The following is a 23,093-nucleotide window of genomic DNA, read 5'->3' as shown; positions in this document are numbered from 1 at the left end:
GATCTGACACTCTCTAGGTAGGTAGTGTCAGAAATGAATTAGAGGACGCCCAGCTGGTGTGTGCCGCTTGGTGCACGGGGAAAGAATTCCCACACATTTGGTAACCGTTTTTATACTGTTTTTCTGTGTTGGTGATTATTGTTGCAGTGTGAGAGAGAGGGAAAACACACTTTGGATAGTTTTTCCTCAGACACTTATTAATTTAAAATAATAAAAATAAGACACTGCCACCCAGTGGAATCCTATGGAGTCATTAGAAATTATAATTATTAAGTTTATGTAGCCACATGAAAAAATATTTACAATAACAGTTTCTAATATTTATCAAATATCTCTAGATCATAATTACGACTGGGTAAAATACGCATACCTATAACAAAAGCCAAGAGGAAATGGGGTAGAAGAGACAGTTGATATGTTAGGAACTGTAGAACTGTGGTTGATATTTCTTTCAAAATTTTTCTTCACTGATTTGTTGTCCATTAAAAAAAATTATGAGGTCCGGCATGGTGGCTCACACCTAGAAACCTAGCACTCCAAGAGGCTAAGGTAGGAGGATGACTGGAGGCCAGGAGATTGAGATCAGCCTGGCAACATGACAAGACCCCACCCCTCCAAAAAAAATAAGGAATTGGATGGGTACGGTGGTTCATGACTATAATGCCAGCTACTCAGGAGGCTGAGGTGGGAGGACTGCTTGAGCCCATGAATCAGAGGTTAGTTACAGTGAGCTGTGATCATGCCACTGCACTATAGCCTGGGCAACAAAGAGAGACCCTATCTCTACAAATAAAACAAAATAAAAACACATTATGGATTTGCTAAGACTAGTGGAAAAGGCAGAAACAAACAATAAATAAAATGAAAGGGTGGAATCTCTTTAAACCCCTTTTAAACTATTAATAAAACCTTTCTTTTCTCTTCATCTTCCTACATTACTAGGACTTCACAGCAGTCCCACGCTTCTGCCTGGAAACACAGCTCATCAGTTTATTTTTAAGGTAAACTTCTTAGGACCAAAACCTAGAACCACTAACCTGGCCCCCAAGCTGCCCTCTTGCTCCCAGTGAATAACTGTGACCTTAAACACGACAGCCTTTCCCCAGCTGCCCAGGCCTGGCCTGGCCTGCCCTTCACAGATACAAAAGAATAAATGGAAATTAAAGGTGGCAGCACCTTCATCTCCCTGCTGCTGGAAGCTGAGATTTCCCAGTCTACACCAAGCTATGATTAACAGGTGGCAATGCCAAAAACAACAAAGGAGCTTCAAGGAAACTGTGCTAAAATACTCTCCCAGTTTTAACTACATACATATCCTTTTCTACTCACCCCACCCCATTCTCCCCTTGTACTCCAAAACTCTTCTGAAGCTACCAGGTTGCATAAAGACACTAACAGCTACAGCTTAATGTTCAGAGGTTGATGGAGACTACAGAGTGGGCCAATACAGATCACTCTTCAGAAACAAAAAAGCTGTTTTCAGAACCAGAAGGAAATTAGATAATCCCAGCTCACATTACTTAATGGTTTTAAGACTGGAAATTGTGTGTGTGTGTGTGTGTGTGTGTGTGTGTGTGTGTGTGTGTGTGTGTGTGTGTGTGTGTGTGTGTGTCAAGAGATCGAGACCATCCTGGTCAACATGGTGAAACCCTGTCTCTACTAAAAATACAAAAATTAGCTGGGCATGGTGGCGCACGCCTGTAGTCCCAGCTACTCGGGAGGCTGAGGCAGGAGAATTGCTTGAACCCAGGAGATGGAGGTTGCGGTGAGCCGAGATCGCACGATTGCACTCCAGCCTGAGTAACAAGAGCGAAACTCCATCTCAAAAAAAAAAAAAAAAAAGAATTGCCATAGTATCATACTCAGTGATCACTTACCCATGTAGGAAGGATTCTCCAGAACACCCACCCTACCACCTTGCCCTCCCCTCCCCTACCCTGCCAATTTGCAATCCCTTTTGGAACCACTATAATACTTCAGTCATGTCTGTGCTTTTGTTTCTCACTGTAAGGGACTTACCTTCATACGAGGCAATGCAGTGTCTTCTGTTACAAGAGTTATTCCAGGAATTTCCTATAGTGGGGAAAACACACACACAGCTGCTTAACGTGTGAACTACCACTAGCTCAAGCTTTCAGAAAGTGTTTTCTGCACAGACAGAAGCTGAGGGCAGTTTCCAGTTTCTAACCTCTACTTTAAATAAACCTTGGAGCACACAAATAACAGTGAAAACAGCCTATCTCTTGCCTCAGGAAGGGATATATTCTTTAAAGTCACAGTAGTTGACAGGGTCTCTGAAGGAAAAGAAAAGACTATTATGAAGAAATAGAGAGCCATAGGGTACTTTTATTCATTTCTATTAAAGAACAAATGAGGCAAATTATGTTTGCACCAAATGTGATAAAGGGGAAAAGTTTCACTATCAATATCCTTCCTCTCTCTTCTTCTTTCACTTAAATGTATTATAGTTAGCCCGTACCTCACTAGAAGGAACCAAGACTAACTGGATTCTTGCATGACTTGACTGGATAATTTTTCTGTACCTCATTGTCCTCTGTAATGTCAGAGGTAAGAGCTCCCCATAAAAAGTTTCTGCAGTGGCTAGGTGCAGTGGCTCATGCCTGTAATACCAGCACTTTGGGAGGCCAAGACTGGCAGATCACTTTAGATCAGGAGTTCAAGACCAGCCTGGCCAACATGGTGAAACCCCATCTCTACTAAAAAAACAAAAAAATTAGCCAGGCATGGTGGTGGGTGCCTGTATTTCCAGCTACTCAGGAGGCTGAAGCAGGAAAATCACTAGAACCTGGGAGGCGGAGGTTGCAGTGAACTGATATTGTACCATTGCACTCCAGCCTGGACGACAGAGTGAGACTCTGTCTCCAAAGGAAAAAAAATTTCTGCAGCACTATCATCATAGCAAATCTGAGAGGTGAACAATTCATTTCAGGAAGGGCAAATGATAGCATTCTGCTAACTAGTGAGCATTAAAACAAATTTAATAAAAATATAAATGAATAAATGTTCAAGATGGCCCTTTATTCACTATTTTGAAAATTATATCTGTATGTTAATTATGTAATTAGCTTCTCATCTGGTCAAATCAGTTTTCATTTCCTTAAAAAAAAAAATAGGTAATGTATAAGAAAATATTTCAGGAGATGTAATGAAGAAATAAAAATTGGTATTTTTCTAGAACTTAAATGACCTGGATTTTACTGATATAGAATATTCCTGTGAAAATGGGTATCATAGTGACAGAGAAAAATGTTCAGAACATGCAAACAACTGAGTTCTTCATTGTGACAGTAGAAAGCCTTGATATGAATCTATTGTGAGCTTCATTTATCATTACAGAGGATACCTCAAAAAAAATTAAAATTTATTATGGTTTTAGGTTATAAATAGCATTTTAAATGCGGTAGTATAGTTGTTTGCAAAACATAATTCAGGATTATCTATGTGTAAGGGCATCATATTTTCTATTATCTTAAAAAATCCAGTTGTCTCCTACAAAAGTGTGAAATCCATGTTTCCTCCTGTGGCAACTTTTTATTAAGGCTATAGCATTAAGAACATTTGCAGATTAGATTAAGAGAAAAATAAATTATATCATAGCTGATAAGGATAGACTCAGATTTTCAAGATTAGAAGAGACCTTTAAGGTAACCTAGTCCAACCACTACAAGAAGTTTAAAGCAACATGGCAAACCTCAAGATTAGTTCAGTACAGGGAGGTTATAACCGCAGGTTTATGTCACACTTCCTGTGGGACCTCCTAATGTCACCCTGTGCCTGTTCATGAGAGCTGCTCCGCCCTGCAGAATCTTGAGAAGTGCAAAAGGGAAGCATTGCCCTCAGGGTGATATTCTCATATCACATCCAATTAACATGTGGCTCAATCTTTTAACACACCCTGGGAACTAGTGGTCCCAGGTGCCTCCTGGACACTTTGAACACAGGACATAACAGCAGGGGGTTGGTAGGGGAGGGAGCGGAGATATGCATTTCCTGACTCCAGGGTGGTGTAACCTGCAGACTTCCTGCCATGACCACAGGGCCTGCATGTCTATTCTCATGTGCTCCGAAAGAAAAATGGGGGTGCCTAGAGAGGAAACAAGCTCAATCCTTTCCCTTAGAATTCTAAGATGAGGCATAAAAATCTAATAACCATGACAGTAAAAAACAAAAAAAGGGCCTTTAGGAAAGCACTGCCACTGTGCATACCAAAAATTTAGAAATTAATCAAACACATTTGATACATCTTTTTTAAAGGCTATACGTAGACAGAGTCTAAACATAAAAAAGAGCCATCATTTATCCTAGTACATAGTTTCCTATGATTGTGTTATTTAAATTCAATTTATTTTTCTAAATACCTTTTTGATATAAACTTCTGCCTCAAAAGCAAGCATGTAGTTCTAGTATCTAAGTAAGAAACAAGAGGCACGGCCGGGCGCGGTGGCTCAAGCCTGTAATCCCAGCACTTTGGGAGGTCGAGGCGGGTGGATCACGAGGTCAAGAGATTGAGACCATCCTGCTCAACACGGTGAAACCCCGTCTCTACTAAAAATACAAAAAAAAAATTAGCTGGGCATGGTGGCGCGTGCCTGTAATCCCAGCTACTCAGGAGGCTGAGGCAGGAGAATTGCCTGAACCCAGGAGGCGGAGGTTGCGGTGAGCCGAGATCGCGCCATCGCACTCCAGCCTGGGTAACAAGAGCGAAACTCCGTCCCAAAAAAAAAAAAAAAAAGAAAAGAAACAAGAGGCACAACTTTTTCAGGTACAGCCTATGCATGGTTTTCACTTGCTGGGCTAGCAAAGGTCTGTCTACTGCATCACATTCAAGAGAAAATGAGCAGTGTTTTAGGTCAGCATGTCCTCATTTAAAAGGAGGCAGTCCAAACAGACATGAAGGAAAGGTCAAGTGAGGTTAGTGTGCCTAAGATTGCTGACTTTTACTGATCCTGAAACTCTATAGAGTTATTACAGATTTTTAATGGGGCTGAAAAGAGGGTTCATGAAGGTCGTTATCTACCAAGTATAATCGCAGCGATCCAGCCATTCCTCACATATATAAACTAGTTCATATTTCAATCCAGTCTAGTCACTTAGAAAATAAAAATACCACAATAGAGGTTTAGTTCTGCCTGGTAGTAGAAAGAATAAATAAATACCCTGTGTGCCTGCCCCTTCAGTTTTACTGTTTTTATAGAAATGCTTTTGGCCAGTGGCAGGGATTCGCTATTACTTTTATACCAAAAAAAAATCCAACTCAGTTCTTTATCAGTGAAAACAGTAGTGAAATCATGACCTTGATGATTATAAGAAGGATGTCCAACAACTAACCCACAACTGTGAATTGATTTTATTTGCAGATAGCACACACAGTGTTAACTTACTGTATTCCAGGTGAGCACTGAGGAATGTGGCAATAGTTTGTCCACGTTACTTATCTCTGAATATACACTCCAATATGAAGAAGCTGCATAGATTTTTTTAAAGGGGTGGGAGGATATGGTTTAATATGACAAAGACAGTCAGCATTGTGATTCAACCAAAACAAGCAAACCAACCAAGTTTTCATTGTCTTATCCCTCATCCTCAAAAAGGTAACCATTAAAATTTTATCTACTGACTAAAATGTTCAGGTTCTGCTTTTTACAATGAGAACAATAATTTAGTACTATATCTACCCAAATGACATTATATCACTTCATACAAAACCAGTCAACACAAAACTGGGCTAAAAAAGTCACATCTTACTGGAAAAATAAATCACTAATAAGGTTATAGAATCAAAATCCTATCTTGTATCTCATCAATCTCTGTACAGCCATAGCTACTTAGAAAACCACAAGAGAATGAAATTTAATTAGCTGCTGACTGCAACAGCATTAAAAAAAAAAATGTTCTCCTAAGCAGCATTTGGACAGGTTGAGGCATTCATTATCAATTTACTGCTTTCCCTCAAGCAAAAAGGTCAACTATTCAACTTAAGGTGCAACATCAGCAACACTTACCAATTATAAATTCCTGAATGAGGTCAAATGAATGGCAGGCAGAGACATTCTCAGAAATCCATTGAATAATCTTTAAAAAGTCAGACAGAACTCTGTTGGTATTTAAATCTGCTCTCTGCCTCCATTACCAAAGAAGTACAAATATACATGAATCTTTTGCATTCTATATCTATTTTGGAATTGCCTAAGAATACACTAACTTCTACACTATCTTCAAGATACATAATGCAATCCTGGGTAGAAAAACAGTATGTAAGTGAGATCCTTTTTATACCTCTTTTTAATAAATGTCCTTGGCGGAGATCCAAATAAACGTTCTTCGACCTAATGCTTTTATTAGAATAGGTCATGTTATACCAAAGCACTAGTGGAAAGAGCTGTGGGATGCAGGAGAAAAAGGCAAAACAAAACCACTAGGCTTGGAGGCAGCAGAGCTGGGCGTGATTTCCAGCTGGGCCCTCCGTTGTAAATAGGGACACACCAGTTAATCTTTGTGAGCATGGCAGTACTGCCTCCTGAGGGAGGGATAACCCTTGCTATACCATCAACTCTCTCATCTCCATAATCATCCTCACCTGCTAGAGGAATGTTTGTCATCTCAGAATTGACAGATATTATAAGGCACGCCAAGCCATGGTGCATACTTGCACTTCTGCTACTACCAGTAAGCTGTTTTATTCAAAACCTATTTATGTTTTTGTACTTATTTTCAAAATTAGGTAGTTTAATACAATATTACTATAGACAAGTAAAATGTGGATGCGGAGAGTATTGTTGGGTCAGTAAAAGTTGAATGCTTTGGAAAGACTCAAAGGCATGTCTCTCAAACACTAAAAAACAAGGTCTAGGGGAAACAATTATAAAAGATTGTTTTAAAAAAATGCCTGATATACAGATTGCCTTGTAAGGGTCTTTAAATTACTATATCCTTAGAAATAAAAATTTTTAAAAAGTAACAGGAAGTTAGCGATACCTCATTACTAATGCTTTTATGCAAAAAAAAAAGGAAAAAAAAAATGATGCTGAACTTCAATTAGCAGATGCCCAAAGAAAGGCTTGAGTCAAAACCTGAGTGAATAATGTGCATTTTTATGTTTTAGGTTAAAATAAAACAACTAATGTCTTTTTTAATTTTTTGTAGTTAACCAGCTTTTCACTGATCTTAACCACATCTGATGGGGCAATTTCTCTGACTTCACAGGATAGCTGTAAAACAAAATAACACAGAATGTGCGTAGAGGTACTTAATAAACTCTAATGTGAAATACAAATGTAAGCTATCTTTATCAAAAATATAATAAATATCTGCCACCAGATTTTAGTCCTTTTGATAATTATAGATCAAATACAGACCAGAAGAAAAAGTAGATATTTAAGAAACTCATTATTTACTGAGCTCTTCATTGGAATGTTACTGATACAGCTAAACATTTATTACCAATACAGAAAAGGGAGTACCCAAAAGAACAGAAACACCCTCAGTCTGAGATCTGGTAGGGATCTGTTACAAAGTGGCACAAAAGACGACGATGTTCGAGTCAGCAGAAAGGCCATACACTTCAATTGTCACTAAATAAAAATAACTCCTGACCATTTTCAACCACAAAATAAGTATGTTCAGTGTTGTCTATCTGCCCATTTTGAAACATGAACTATCTTCTCACCTGGCCTTCCAGGAACTGCGCGCCTTGACCACAGGAGAGCGCACAGTGCAATGTGGCCATCTTCTCACAGTCTAAGCGGGTGTTCTGCAGGAGCCGTAATAAAGACGACTGGCTGAGCATTGCTCTATACAGCTTTCCAGAACAACAATCCAGTACCAGGGACCCTGACAGTGACTGTAAAGGGCTGTGAGGTAGCATATCAATCATTTCATTATTTCCTGGCAAAGAAAAAAAGAAGTAGATCAGCAAATAAACTCCTTTCACCCAAACATAGATATTAATGTCAAAACAAACTCAAATAGGCCACCTCTACAAGAGAAAAACTACAGCCATACCTGTCAGAAAGAGATTGTGGCAGATCAGGTCTGAATGTTGAACATTAAGTAGGTGGAAGAAATGACCAGGTAAGTAAACAGCCACATAATAGTCTATAGAAGAGAAAGATTTAAGTCATCTACATGTGGTAAGAGCTGCACAGGTACAGAACATCACTCTATCTCTACTTTTCTCTGAGTATCTCAAAAGACAAAAGTTTTACCAGTGTAATAACAAGTTATCTAATGAAAGTCCATTTCTTTTTTTTCCTTTTCTTTCTTTTCGAGACAGGGGTCCCACTCTGTCACCCAGGCTGGAGTGCAGTAGAGTGATCTCAGTTCACTGTAGCCTCAAACTCCTGGGCTCAAGTGATCCTCTCCACCTCAGCCTCTCAAATAGCTGGAACTACAGGCATGCACCCACAACACCCCACTAATATATTTTCTTTTTAAGAGCTGGAGTCTCACCATGTTGCCCAGGCTGGTCTTGAACTCCTGGGTTCAAGCAATCCTCCTGCCTCGGCCTCCCAAAGTGCTGGGACTGCAGGCATAAGCCACCATGACGAGCCACATTTCTCTTACTAGCCAAGCCTCATTTATTCCTATCTATGGTTAATTTTCTTCAGATATTTACCTATGGTTATCTTAATTTATAAATGCAGTTTTGTTTCTAAGTGACTTGTGGCTTTATGTGAATCTAAATGATCTCAGAGCAAACTAGAATAAAAAACATCAAGAAACACAAATTACTCCTTAATCTGATAAGCTGGAAAGAGCTTATATTGGGAATTTTCTTCATAATTTCTGCCAGTTTGGAGAAGCTCTAAAATTTGGTTGCCCATGTTCATCCACTGATCATCATCGTCATCAGTAGCAGGAGCATTTTGTTTAGAGAACCTTTAAATCGATATTCATCAGAACAATCTCTGTAGACACACTGACACTTGGTGAAGTACTAATTTATTTCCTTGCATATCAAGCTGACTAGAATTCACACCTTCAGTCCCTGCACTAGATATTTTTGTACCAAGAACATTTGCACTCAGAGACAAGGTATAAAAAATAGGTTTCTGGAGAATGGAAGGATAGAAGTTATCCCTTGCCAATACTTTTTCTAGGATCTTAAAAAACAGAAATTCACACAGTAGTAATTTTATATAGATGAGACATTTAGATTATAAGTGAGCCAGCTAGACTCGTTTTCCTAAGAAGTAAAAGAACACATGCTAATCATTTGCATAGAAGGCGTTCTGTGGAAAGAAGAGGATATAAAACTCAAACCAGTTGACTTACAAGTGTCCTTTCAGTCAACGTGGATTAAATGATGCTAAAGTGCTTAGCCCAAATGGTTGCAATTATCTTATTATGGCAACATTTTACTAGAAAAACACAAACAACAATATGGTGGGACATGGAAAGGGTGTCAGTATCAGATAACCTAGTTAACGCCTCACAGTACCACTTAACCAGTTAATTAGGATGGCACTATGTCCCTGGCAAAGTGGCATTTGGAAATATAAGACAGTGATTTGGGCAGTCACATCATTAAGCGAGGAATGGGGAGATTCCTATTTGGCATTTGGTGAGTGGGCTCCAGGGATGGATGTTCAGTCCCTCAATGAGCAGGGAATTATTGTCTCACCAAAAGGGTCAATAGTATCTGTGGCAAGCTGAATGATGGTGCCTAAAGATATTCATGGGCTAATCCCCAGAGCTTGTGAACACGGTAAGAGAGACTTTGCAGATGTGACTAGGATCTTGAGATGGGGAGACTATTCTGAAATACCCAGGCAGACCCAGGTAGGCACAAAAGTCCTTATGAGAGAGAGATTTGTCTAGAGAAGAGAAGACGACCGTGCAATGAGGACAGTAGTTGGAATGAAGTGGCCACAAGCCAAGAAATACTAGCCTCTAGTCAGGGATGTCCACCCTTTTGGCTTCTCTGAGCCACAAGAGGAAGAAGAAGAATTGTCTTAGGTCACACATAAAATACACTACTGACAGTTGATTCGCTTAAAAAAAATTGTTCTAAAACAAGTTTACAGATTTGTGTTGGGCCACATTCAAAGCCATCCTGGGCCATATGCAGCTCACAGACCACAGGTTGGACAAGCTTGCTCTAGAGGCTGGAGGGAGGACACAGGGAACGAATTCTTCCCTGGAGCCTCCAGAAGGCACCAGTCCTGCCCACACTTTGGTTTAGCCCCTTCAAGACTCATTTCAAACTTCTGACTTTACAGAACTGTAAGAGGACATTTGCGATGTTTGAAGCTCCAAGTTTGCAGTAATTTGTCACAGCAGCAATAATAAACTAATAAAGGATATGCAAACTAACCAGATTTGATCATTCCACAATGTATATAGGTATCAAAACACCACATTTTACTCCATAAATATATACAATTACTATGTGTCACTTAAAAACAAAATAAGGTGGAGTATTGCTTATTGACTGTGTGCGGTGGCTCATGCCTGTAATCCTAGCACTTTGGGAGACTGAGGCAGGTAGATCACCTGACATCAGGAGTTCGGGACCAGCCTGGCCAACATGGCAAAACCCCATCTCCATGAAAACCACAAGAAATTAGCTGGGCATGGTGGCATGTGCCTATAATCCCAGCTACTCAGAGACTGAGGTGGGGGATAGTTTCATCCCAGGAGGCAGAGGTTGCAGTAAGCCAAGATTATACCACTGCCTCCAGCCTGGGCAACAGAGAAAGATCCTGTCTCAAACAAACAAACAAGTTTGCTAGGAAGATTTGATGAAAGAACTCTGTAGAAATTTGTTATATTTTATTTGTTGACTTTTCTAATAAAGATCTTATATGGAGAAGAATAGGTACTACACATAAGCAGAGGCTATAGGTACAGTCATACACATGTAAAATGGATATTTTAATTCTTATAATTTCAAGAAAATACTTTAGTCACCCATATTTAGTTAAAACTTTAATATTTTAAAACATTTAGACTAAAGCTTTATATTTTAAAAATATAAGACTACTGAATCAAAAAATGCTATTAGATAAAAATCAAATTCTATGAATAAATATTTTTAAATTACATACTCTAGGATTGTACCACTGACACCACCAATTATCTTTTCTAGTTTGGGCAGTTATGTTGCATACCATTTGGGTGACTTACAGGATCATTTCACTTCATTTTCTCTCAGTTTATTCTGGACTGCTTTAGAGAAAAATACTAAAACAACACCTCTAAACAAAATACTTGATGAAGTTTTAGTTGAAATAAAATGCTAAGAAAACAAAATAACAAAATGTTTAAAGAAAATATTAATAATCTAGTGTCCCTGATAAAAGACACTGAAATACGCCTGAGCACACAGCTCATCCTGAGCCTCCGTATCATTATCCATCAGAATTGCTGTAGGGAGCAAAATAACAAGTAAAATATACTTAACATATAGTATTCATTAAATAAATAGTAGCTTATTTATAAATATATCTTTTAATCAAAGTGCTTGGGGTTCATGAAAAAATTCAAAAAATTTTTCTTTAATATTTTAATCAATATAAGCCCATTTTAATAGGATGACAGTCTACGGAAATTGCATGCAATTAATATCAAAAAATATATTACTCAAAAAGCAATATTGTTATCATAAAAACTACCTGTAGAACAGCTTTAAACCGGGGTATGATTTTGTGCCTATAAAATATGCTTAAAAAGGAAAGACAACGTATGTAAGACAGCCTATTTTTACAAAGCTTGTATTGCTGGCCTCTCCACATGCTGAAGACCACAGATTAAATCTTTCCTGCCCTTTGCAAGTCATTCCCAGGGCAAAAAAAGGAAGGATACCTTTGCCCTCACAAAACACTGTTTTCTTAGTGGAAAGTTTCCCATATCACTCTTGAGATGGGATGTTGATAAAGCATTGCTGATAAGAATCAAGTCCCAGACCCAGGAAACCTTCTATAGTATTTATCTCTCTTATCACAGGAAGCAGTGGAACCAGGCTTCCCTAAGGCAATTTCCCACAGATTCAGAGATCATGTTAAAATTTGCCCATTACTAGCCCACTCACCATAAGTATCCAACGTCATCAACAATATCATTCAAAATAAAAACCACTTTGCTCAGTTTCCTCACATTGTACTCTCCCAAACCTGGGTCATGACAGTGGATGGACTATGGAATAGGGATGGAAAAAGATATAAAAGAGTTATGTGCTCTCAACCCAAAGCTCCTTTTTTAAAGGAAATGTTCCATATACCATGTTCCATATGCAAGCAAGTAAACAGTTACTTAGTCTTGAGCTAAACTGTTTGTGCCCCACATCCCAACTGGCATGGAAGAGCAGCTTTCAGGAGGGAGATACAAAAAACCGTTTCTTTATTTTCTTCATTATCCTCAGGTTCCCCTCGCCATATTTGCTGAATGAAAACAACTCACTCAAGCTGATCCATAAATAATTAATGGAATTTGGAAGCTTTTCAAGATTAGCAACAAGAAATAGACAATTTCCCAGAGGCCCCTGTACTCTCTATAATCAAGGGACAACGTGATATATTCTTATGGGCTACTCAGTAATATCTCATACAAGTCATTTTTATGCTAACAAGTGACTTTTTAGACTACTACCAAAAACATAAGAAAGCTCACAGCCTAGGTTCTCTGAAAAGGGAGGACACCTCCCCCAATCCTTTCAAGCCAAAGACTAAGGAGCTCAGAGGGAGGGGTGTGTTCCAGAGAAAATCTTCTCTAGTAAGACTTCAAGTGGGTCATCAATTGTCCTCACAATCCAAGTCTCAAAGAGGCATGACAAATGGGATAGCATGTAAGGCTAAGGTATACCATGCCCAGGAAGAAGGGTTCAGAGCAGGGGGTGTGATCTCTCCATCACTCACCAAGGTTGAGAAAAGTAATGCCCTTTGTCATGTGTGAGTCAACATTCTTGAGAGAAGTGGTGAAGGTCTTGCTATGTCCTGCAAAGAGAGAACATGAAGCCAGAGAATGCTAAACCAAGAACTGGAACTCCACCCAAGGCAGTGATTATGTAACACTCTATAAATTTCAGTGACCATGAAACTGGTAAGCGGGCATCTTCTGACTTCTAGATTTCATGGTTCTCCTCATTCTCCAAAAACCAGCATTGAAGGCAGACCATCTGAGTGCAGTCACAGTCACACTCCAGTAGTTGTTCTGGGCTTATTATAATCTTAGACCATGACGAGTGAATTGTTCAGGGAGCAGAGGATCTGAAGGAATTTACTTAAGGATCCAAGAGAAAGAGATGACCAGATGGCTCATTGGCCATAATTCCTCAAGGTTCACTGTCACACACATGCAGTCATTAAGACCCTCTGAGGCTTCGCCAAATTATTTACAAATCCCACTTTTAGGTAGGAAGGGAATTAGTCGAGCTAATAACCTCAGTGTATTGGGCTTTCCTCTCTACTTTTCTAACTCTTACTCTTCAGAAAAGTATTATTTTATTTACTGGCTTTGATCACTAGATTAATCATTAGAAAAATGTGTGAAAATTTTCCACAAAAACCTCAAACTTAGACAATTTAAGTATGAGTAGTATATATGTTAGTTCTAAAGTTACTTTAAAACTTTTTTACATTGATCTCTAACCTTGGGAGACAATATTAGGTCCATCTATAGAGTAAGCAGCTCTGATATGGCTTGGCATTTTTTTTAATATTAAAAATTTTTCATCTTAAAAATATTTAAATACACCCACAGTATGTACTACACACACACTCACTTTAAGTAACTAAACAAACAAAACAACTACTCCTTAGCATTGTTCAAACTAAAACTACTACAGGGCACACTGTGATCAACTACAGAATCAGGAGATATTAGGCATTTGACTGCTGCTCCGCAGACTGTTTATCAGTATCTTAGGCTATAGATGTGTGAAATGGAATAAATGTATCTTAGATCTAAAACCTGTTGAGGTCTGATATCATGGACGCCTTTAACTAAAACCATATGTAACTCTGTAAGTTAAATCTATAGCTATTTTCCAATAAGCAATAACTAAAAAGAAAGCACACTTTTGGTAAATACCTCCCTTAGGATTGGTCCACAAGCCTAGAAAAAGATACAGGCCAGGATAAAAATATATGATATATAAAAATAACTAGCTAACTTGATATCCACCATTGGTGACTTTCTTTTGGAAACATGTATCCTATAAGTATACAGGTATAGAATGAACTGATAAAAATTGAATTACAAGGTAATAATACTCTCAGCTGGGCATGGTGGCTCATGCCTGTAATCACCACACTTTGGGAAGCTGAGGCGTGTGGATCACTTGAGCTCAGAAGTTCAAGACAAGCCTGGGAAACAAGGTGAAACCCCATTTCTACAAAAAGTACAAAAATTAGCTAGGCATGATGGTACATGCCTGCAGTCCCAGCTACTTCATGGGCTGAGGAGGGAGGATCACCTGAAACTAATCAAGGTGCAGTGAGCAGTGTTCATGCCACCACATTCCAGCCTGGGTGACAAAACCAAAAAATTACTAATAACATCACTGTTAACAGCTATCTAACTTGCTATTTGGAAAAAGTTATTATGTAAAGTAACAAAGAAGACATGAAAAGTACCTTTGTGAATGTAAAACACTGAATACGTGATTTGTTCCCAAGCAGCACACTTCGGGCTGTAACATACACACAAACTTCCTAGAAGAAAGAAGGTATTTAGTAGAGTTTAACAGAATCTATGTCACAAATAGTTTCCTAAACCACTTAGCCTTACTTCTCTTTCTTTAGATGTCCTGCTTCATCCTACCTCATAGATTATTCCCAAATCCTAGAAGTGGTCTATTAACAAGTTGCTAAGAAATTTCAAAGCAGTAATTCTTTAGTTCACACTATAAGCAACGTATTGTGGCAGGCTATTGAAGGATAGGAAAATTAACAGAGATACACTCCTGTATATATGAAATCATAGGATTCTAGACAGTTTCCAAAGCTTCATGAGATTCTCCCAGTATGCGTGTATCGTGCTGTCTTATCTGGCTTGTCACTTTCAAATTATTACTAACAGCTACGAACACCAGTGTATCAAAAATGTGTTCTCTTCACAGAAAGTTTCCAGTCTCTAGTTTAGCTTGATTGAAAGGCAAAGTATGATCTATATTATGGGTCAGTGAGAACAAATGTGGTGAGTCCGTATCCATCCATAATTGAGTCACTGAAGGCACTGGCCCCAGGCCAAAGGAGAGCTCTTGGCATAGAGTGGCCTTTCCAGGTGAGTCTTGACCCCCTTCACTTACCCCATCACTCCAGAACACCCTCAGCCTTTCCTACCTCTCTCAATGAGTGAAACTGTACATTATGTCTAGCAGCTGCTGCTGTATGGATAGACTAATGTCCATCAGTGATCTACATATAAATGAGGGACATTATGCTTAAACAGATATTGTCTATTCTAATGCATTTATGTGATTAACTGAAATAGGAGATTGCCAGGTAGAAAGTAACTTGACAAGGAGTCAGGAAACCTGAGTTCTAGTCCCAGAGCTAATGTTAACTAGCTGTGTGAATTCAATTGGCACTATACTTCAGGGGATTTCAACATTTCCTCTACTTTACTCCATTAGTTTCTTTATCAAAGAATCATGGTAGAAAAAAAGAAGTCAATTTCCCCTAAGAGGGCTATTCAAGGACATTTATAAGCATTCTGTTGTAATACTTATCAGTTGTGACTATTTTTAATGACATTTAACACTGCAATATATTGCAGTCAGAACATTGTATTGCAATACCCTAAACACAAAACAGCAGAAAAGAATAACTTCATCAGATAACATGGTAACAATTCTATTCGATGTAAAATGACTCTTATGGTTACTGAGCACACAATAACAACTTTTCTTTACAATTACAGCTGGCTCATTGCGAATAAAAGTAATATATCAGTAAACCACAAACCAAATAGTAAGAGTTACAAAAGTCTCATATACCACTTGGACTGCTTTCATACAGTAAACATTATCTGCAAAAAACTACTGGTTTATCCATTCTGTTATGAACTATAATCACAAGGAACATGAATTGTTTTTTTTAAAAAGACAGACTTTAGACTCTCTAGTAATAAATAAAAGTTAAAGCACTGTAATTTTCCTTTAGAAGTAGTTTTTAAAATAATACTGTCAAGGGAACATGTTCTTCTTACACAATTCTCAAACAGTAGTGATTAAGTGGACTAATTTCACAGAGGGTTAAATATATTCACACTTATTCACCCGCTAATTCTTTTAGGATTTTATCCTGGGAAATGAACATGACAACAACATAGATCATAAGCTCCATTCTAGGAAATTATCTGCACACCACCCTTTAGAGAATAAAAGTTGTTTTTTCTCATTTTGAAAACAGTGAGATGTAGAATAAATGTACCTAATTATATATTCTAAGAACCATATCCAGAACTTATAAGCAAGTATTTCCAAATTGTCAGGTTATGCTTAGTTGCCCCACCCAATCCCAAAGGGAAAAAAAGACACAGCAAGGTGAAATGGTAGGTACACAGGCTCTCTGAAGCTATCCAAAAGAACTTTGACAATGGAAATGTTCTATACCTGGTAAAGTCCCATATGGTGGCAACTAGCCACATGCAGTTACTGAGCACTCAAAGTGTAGATAATATGACTGACATACTATTCATTTATTTGAGACAGAGTCTCACTCTGTTGTCCAGGCTGGAGTTCACTGGTGCAGATATGGCTCACTGCACCCTTGATGTCCCAGGCTCAAGCATTCCTCCCATCTCAGCCTTCCAAATAGCTGGGACCACAGTCATGCATCACCCTGCCTGGCTAACTTTTTATTTTTTTAGAGATAGAGTCTCACTGTGTTGCCCAGGGTGGTTTTGAATTCCTGGGCTCAAGTGATCTCCATACTTTGGCCTCCCCAAAAGCTGGTATTACAGGATTTTTTTAAATTTTAGGTTCAGGGGTACATGTGAAGGTTTGCTATATGGATAAACTCATTATCACAGGGGTTTACATATTTATTTTTATTTATTTATTTATTTATTTATTTATTTGACAGCGTCTTGCTCTGTCCCCAGTCTGGAGTGCAGTAGCGGCATCTCAGCTCACTGCAACCTTTGCCTCCCAGGTTCAAGCGATTCTCGTGCCTCAGCCTCCCAAGTAAGCTGGGACTACAGGCATGTGCCACCATGCCCAGCTAATTTTGTATTTTTAGTAGAGACGGGGTTTCACCATGTTGACCAGGCTGGTCACAAACTCCAGACCTCAGGTGATCCACTTGCCTTGGCCTCCCAAAGTGCTGGGATAACAGGCATGAGCCACTGCACCTGGCCCACAGGGGTTTATTTTTACAGATACTTTCATCATCCAGGAATTAAGCCTGATACTCAATAGTTATTTTTTCTGCTCCACTTCCTCTTCCCACCCTCCATCCTCAAGAAGATCCCAGTGTTTGTTGTTCCCTTGTGTTCTTGAGTTCTCATCACTTAGCTCCTACTTTTAAATGAGAACATGAGATATTTCATTTTACCGTTCCTGTGTTTGCTAAGGGTAACAGCTTCTGCTCCATCCATGTTCCCACAAAAGACATGATCTCACTCCTTTTTATGTCTGCACAGTATTCCATGGTGTATATGTACATTTTCTTTATCCAGTCCATCACTGATGGGCGTTTAGGTTGATTCCACGTCTTTGCTATTGTGAGTCATGCTGCAATGGACATTTGCGCACATATGTCTTTATGGTAGAATAATTTTTATTCCTCTAGGTATAGACCCTGTAATCAGCTTGCTGGGCCCAATGGTAGTTCTGCTGTTAGACTTTGAGGAATCTCCATACTGCTTTCCACAATGGTTGAACTAATTTACACTCCCATCAAAAGTGTATGTCTTCCCTTTTCTCTGCAACCTTGCCAGCATCTATTATTTTTTTCTTTTTACTTTTTAGTAATAGCCATTCTGACTGGTATGAGATGATATCTCATTGTGGTTTCAATTTGTATTTCTCTAATCCTCAGTGATGTTGAGTTTTTCATATGCTTGCTAGCCGCGTGTCTTCTTTTGTAAAGTATCTGTTCATGCCCTTTGCCCACTTTTTAATGGAGTTGTTTTTGTCTTATAATGTAAGTATACCTTGCAGATGCTTGATATGCCTTTGTCAGATGCATAGTTTACAATTATTTTCTCCCAATTCTGTAGGTCATTTGGTTTACTCCATTAGTTTGTTTTGCTGTGCAGAAGCTCTCAAGTTTAATTAGATCCCATTTGTCAGTTTTGCTTCTGATAGGATTACTTTTGATGTCTTTGTTATGAAATCTTTGCCCATTCCTATGTCTAGGATGGTATTGCCTAGGTTTTCTTCTAGAATTTTTATGAATTTTGGGTTTTACATTTAAGTTTTAATTCGTCTTGAGTTGATTTTTGTGTATGCTGTAAGGAAGGGGTCCGGTTTCAATTTTCTGCACATGGCTAGCCAGTTATCCCATTGCCATTTATTGAATAGTGAATCTTTTCCCCATTGCTTTTATCAGCTTTGTTGAAGATCAGGTATTCATAGGTGTGCATCCTTATTTTTGAGTTCTCTGTTCTATTGGTCTATGTGCCTGTTTTTATACCAGTATCAGACTGTTTCGGTTACCGTAGCTCTGCAGTATAGTCTGAAGTTGGGTAACGTGATACCTCCAGCTTTGTTCTTTTTGCTTAGGACCTCCTTGGCTACTCAGGCTTTTTTGGTTCCATATGAATTTTAAGATAGTTTTTTCTAGTTCTGTGAAAAATGTTGTTGGTAGTTTGATAGGAATAGCATTCAATCTGTAAATTGCTTTGGGCAATATAGCTATTTTAATGATACTGATTCTTCCTATCCATGAGCATGTTTTCCCATTTGTTTTTATCTTCTGATTTCTTTGACCAGTGTTTTGTAATTCTTATTGTAGAAATCTTTCACTTCCCCTCCCTGGTTAGCTGTATCCCTAGGTATTTTATTCTTTCTGTGGCAATTGTGAATGGGATTGCCTTTCTGATTTGGCTCTTGACTTGGCTCTTATTGGTATAAAGAAATGCTAGTGCTTTCTGCACACTGATTTTGTATCCTGAAAGTTTGCTGATGTTATCAGTTGAAGGAGCTTCTGGGCCGACACTATGGAGTTTTCTATAGAATCATGTTATCTGCAAACAGGGATAGAATGACTTCCTCTCTTCCTATTTGGGATGCTCTTTCTCTTGCCTGATTGCTCTGGCTAGGACTTCCAACACTGTATTGGATAGGAATGGTAAAAGACAGCATCCTTGTCTTGTGCCAGTTTTCAAGGAAAATACTACCAGCTTTTGCCCATTCAGTATGATGTTGACTGTGGGTTTGTCGTAGATGGCTCTTATTATTTTGAAGTTTTCCTTCAATATCTAGTATATTTAGAGTTTTTAACATCAAGAGGTATTGAGTTTGATCAAAAGCCTTTTCTGCATCGATTGAGATAAACATGTGGTTTTTGTCTTTAATTCTGTTTATGTGATGTCACATTTACTGATTTGCATATGTTGAACCAACCTTGCATCCCAGGGATGAAGCCTACCTGGTTGTGGTAGATTAGCTTTTTGATATGCTATTGGATTTGGTTTCCATGTATTTTGGTGATTTTTGTATCCATGTTCGTCAAGAATATTGGCCTGAAGTTTTCTTTTGTTCCTATGTCTCTGACAGGTTTTTAGTATCAATATGATGCTGGGCTCACAGAATGAATTGGGGAAGAGTCCCTCCTCAATGTTTTGAAAGGGTTTCAGTAGGAACAGTACCAGCTCTTCTTTGTATATCCAGTAGAATTCAGTTGTGAATCCTTCAGCTACTGAGCTTTTTTCGGTCGGTAGGCTATGTATTACTGATTCAATTTGGGAGCTTATTATTGGCCTGTTCAGGGAATCAGTTTCTTCCTGTTTCAGCTTTGGGAGGCTGTATGCGTCCAGGAATTTGTCTTTTCTAGGTTTCCAGTTTGTGTGCATAGAGATGTTCTTAGTAGTTTCTGATGTTCATTTTTATTTCTGTGGGGTCAGTGGTAACATCCCATTTGTCATTTCTAATTGTGCTTATTTGGAACTTCTCTCTTTTCCTCTTTATTAGTCAAGCATGGGTTTCTGGAGTCACACATTTACTCACCACTTCCCTGGGCAGCAGAGGTTCCCCTGACTCTGTGTCACTCCTGGGTGGGCTGTTATCCTGCCTTGCTTTATGCCATTCTCCATGGGTCAAGTTGTTTCCTTGATTAGTCCCAATGTGAACACCTGAATGATTCGGTTGAAGGTGCTGTATTTACTGGCCCCTTTTGTTCTTCCCTGTGATAGTGGCTGACATTAGCATCTTCTAGTCAGCCCAGGTTTTTTAAATTTTAATTCATTTAAATTTAAATAGCCACATGTGGCTAGTGGCTACCATACTGGACAACACAGCTTTAGATCACTGGTTCTTAACCCCGACAGCACATTAAACTTAGTTGGGATCACAGATACTCAGGCTCCACCTCAGAACAATTAAGCCAGAATCTCCGGGGATGACACTCAAACATTTGTATTTTTTAAAGCTCACTAAACGATTCTAATGTGAACCCAGGTTGAGAACCACTTTTGAAATCAGCAGATTTGGATGTGAATCCTGCTTTTGGCTAAGTATATTGCCTCAGGCAAGTTAATTAAATTACCTAAGCCTCAATTTCCTCATCTGTAAATAAAGAAAATATAGAACCTACTTCATAGGGTTCTTATGAGATAACCAAATAAGATATTGTGTATAAAGAGATTGTTAGATTGTTCATTGCAAAGAAGTTATACCTGGCTACAAACATTAGCTGGTATACTATTATTTCATAATAATCTTGCTGCTATTTACAAGCTGGGGGAAGTCACAGTTTGAAAAAAATAAAGGATGCTCTTAAGAGTGTAACCAGATATTCACCAATGATGAAGATAACATCTCAACGTTGGCTTGCCTTGGGGAAACCATTTGGACAATGAACACTACTATGGACAAAGTTTTCCAAGGGAAATTATCTCACTGGAGCAATAATTGAAAAGCTCTATAAAGTGCTAAAACATAGGCCTAATTCGGGAACTCATGAAGAGCAACTCTTGCGGTAATATGAATAGGAAGGAGAATTTACACACTTGCCTACTCACTACCTCCCAGTAGATGGTGCACAAGAAAGAATCACAGTCACTGACTTAAAACACACAAGAGCACTACAGCATCAGAGTTGACTATCAGATAGGGAAATAGTAAGATATGCTTTCAATGCTTAGAAAGTCTGATTTATCCTTTTTATTAGAAAAATCTATATAAACTCATAATGTCAAATAATACACAAGTGGCCTGACAGCAGCAGTGACAGCAGCACTTTTGCCCACCACCAATCTCATGAGCATGCCCCTCACCCGGATTGTAACCTCTAGTTCCTTGGAAGACAGCTGTCTTTATTTCTTAGGACAGGGAAATTCAGGACAAATGTTTTCAAGAATATAAAAAGTAATGCTGAAAGGACAAAATAGCTTCTGATTATCATAATGTGATAATGAAATGTCAAACATTATTACATCATCATCATTAATGTAAATAGTTGAAGTAAGTTTGTATAAGGGCCTAAGTCTATCAGCATTCCTCTCATGAACCACAGTTTCTGGCCTCCACGCCAGTGGAGATTCGGCTTTCTACTATAGAGGTAGTCGCATTTAAATTAGACTCTTTGTTTCCTTCTCCAGTCCTATTTTGTTGAAGTAGATTTTAACAACAAAGGTAAAAAACCACTTTTGAAGACTATTATGGGAAACACATGAACAATTTAGTATTCAAAAACCAAAAGCTTGCTTCTCTGGCTTGTTTCATCTTAAACCTGGAAGCATCTCATTTGAAACGGGTTTTTTTTCAAAGCCAATTGTGAAGAGTGAAGCTTATTGTCTACCCTTCCAGACACTGCTGAGAAGGGGAAAAATAGATTCTTCCACATTTTATGTCAGATAAACCTAACATTTTATTAAATATGTCATAACTAGCCCCATTTATAACTTACAACTAGTAATGGTCATGAAAAATTTCTGTGAAAATATAAAAAGGAATAAAAAGCTTCACAAGATTAAAGCCTAAGGTGATTGTTCATATGCAACAGATTTAAAGCAAAGTACCAGGACCTGAGTGTGGTGGCTGATGCCTGTAATCCCAGAACTTTGGGAGGCTGAGGCGGGTGGATTACCTCAGGTCAGGAGTTCGAGACCAGCGTGGCTAACATGGTAAAACCCCATCTCTACTAAAAATACAAAAAAAAAAAAATTAGCCATGCTTGGTGGTGTGTGCCTGTAATCCCAGCTACTTGGGCAGCTGAGGCAAGAGAATTGCTTGAACCCAAGGAGGCAGAGGTTGCAGGGAGCCGAGATTGTGCCACTGTACTCCAGCCAGGGCGACAGAGCAGAGCAGGACTCCGCCTCATTCACAAATAAATAAATAAAGCAAAGTAATAGGGACGAACCTACCCTGCTCCTTCCATGTGAGCTCTGGATCCCATCCTGCCTTCTAAGCAAATTCACTGTACCAGTTATTCCTTTCTGCTATGTACTGTCCTGTTTCCTCTCCACTAAATATAGTCTGTGAGCATTCAAACATCTTAGAGTCTCTACTGTCTTAAAATATTCCCTAAATCCTATTTCCCTTTCCAGATGGTGCCTCTCTCATGTCTACACATGCTGCTATGACTTTTTTCAATTTCCATATGCCACTTAACCCAGCATAGTCAAGATTTCACCTCAGTTCCCCAACACAAACAGCTCCCAGTAATCTTCATGCTACTAGACACAGCAGACTCTACCTCTTACTACCTATTCAGTCAATTCTTTGTGAAAATACCCTGTGGCTTCAGCTACTATAATACCATACTTGTTTTGTTTTGTTTTGTTTTTCTCTCTCTCGCTCTCTTTCTCGCTCTCTCTCTCCAGATATTCTTTTTTCCTTTTCCTTTGGATGTTCAGCCTAACCTTTATATATTTATGTTCCCAGATCTTATTAGTGTCTTCCCTCCTGACCAAATACTCCCTCCTATGGCTTCAAATGCCAGCTATAGCCTTACAACTTCCAC

At 38.7% G+C, this 23,093-nt stretch overlaps 1 protein-coding gene across 1 annotated transcript in view; it reads right to left on the bottom strand.

Annotated features, from left to right (window-relative positions):
- The window catches only part of LOC108300306 (gamma-secretase activating protein), a 106,285-nt gene that overhangs the window by 29,094 nt on the left and 54,098 nt on the right, over window positions 1-23,093 (bottom strand). The window contains exons 14-20 of the mRNA XM_017523065.2: window positions 14,595-14,672; window positions 12,876-12,953; window positions 8,023-8,115; window positions 7,688-7,905; window positions 6,024-6,093; window positions 5,403-5,485; window positions 2,020-2,073 (exon numbers count right to left, since the gene is read on the bottom strand). Coding sequence (XP_017378554.1) covers window positions 2,020-2,073; window positions 5,403-5,485; window positions 6,024-6,093; window positions 7,688-7,905; window positions 8,023-8,115; window positions 12,876-12,953; window positions 14,595-14,672 — 674 coding nt within the window. The remainder of the gene's footprint in view (window positions 1-2,019; window positions 2,074-5,402; window positions 5,486-6,023; window positions 6,094-7,687; window positions 7,906-8,022; window positions 8,116-12,875; window positions 12,954-14,594; window positions 14,673-23,093) is intronic.

This window comes from Cebus imitator, unplaced genomic scaffold (genome assembly GCF_001604975.1).
Source record: "Cebus imitator isolate Cc_AM_T3 unplaced genomic scaffold, Cebus_imitator-1.0 Scaffold26, whole genome shotgun sequence".
NCBI lineage: Eukaryota > Metazoa > Chordata > Mammalia > Primates > Cebidae > Cebus > Cebus imitator.
This window is presented reverse-complemented; position numbering and strand designations above follow the sequence as displayed.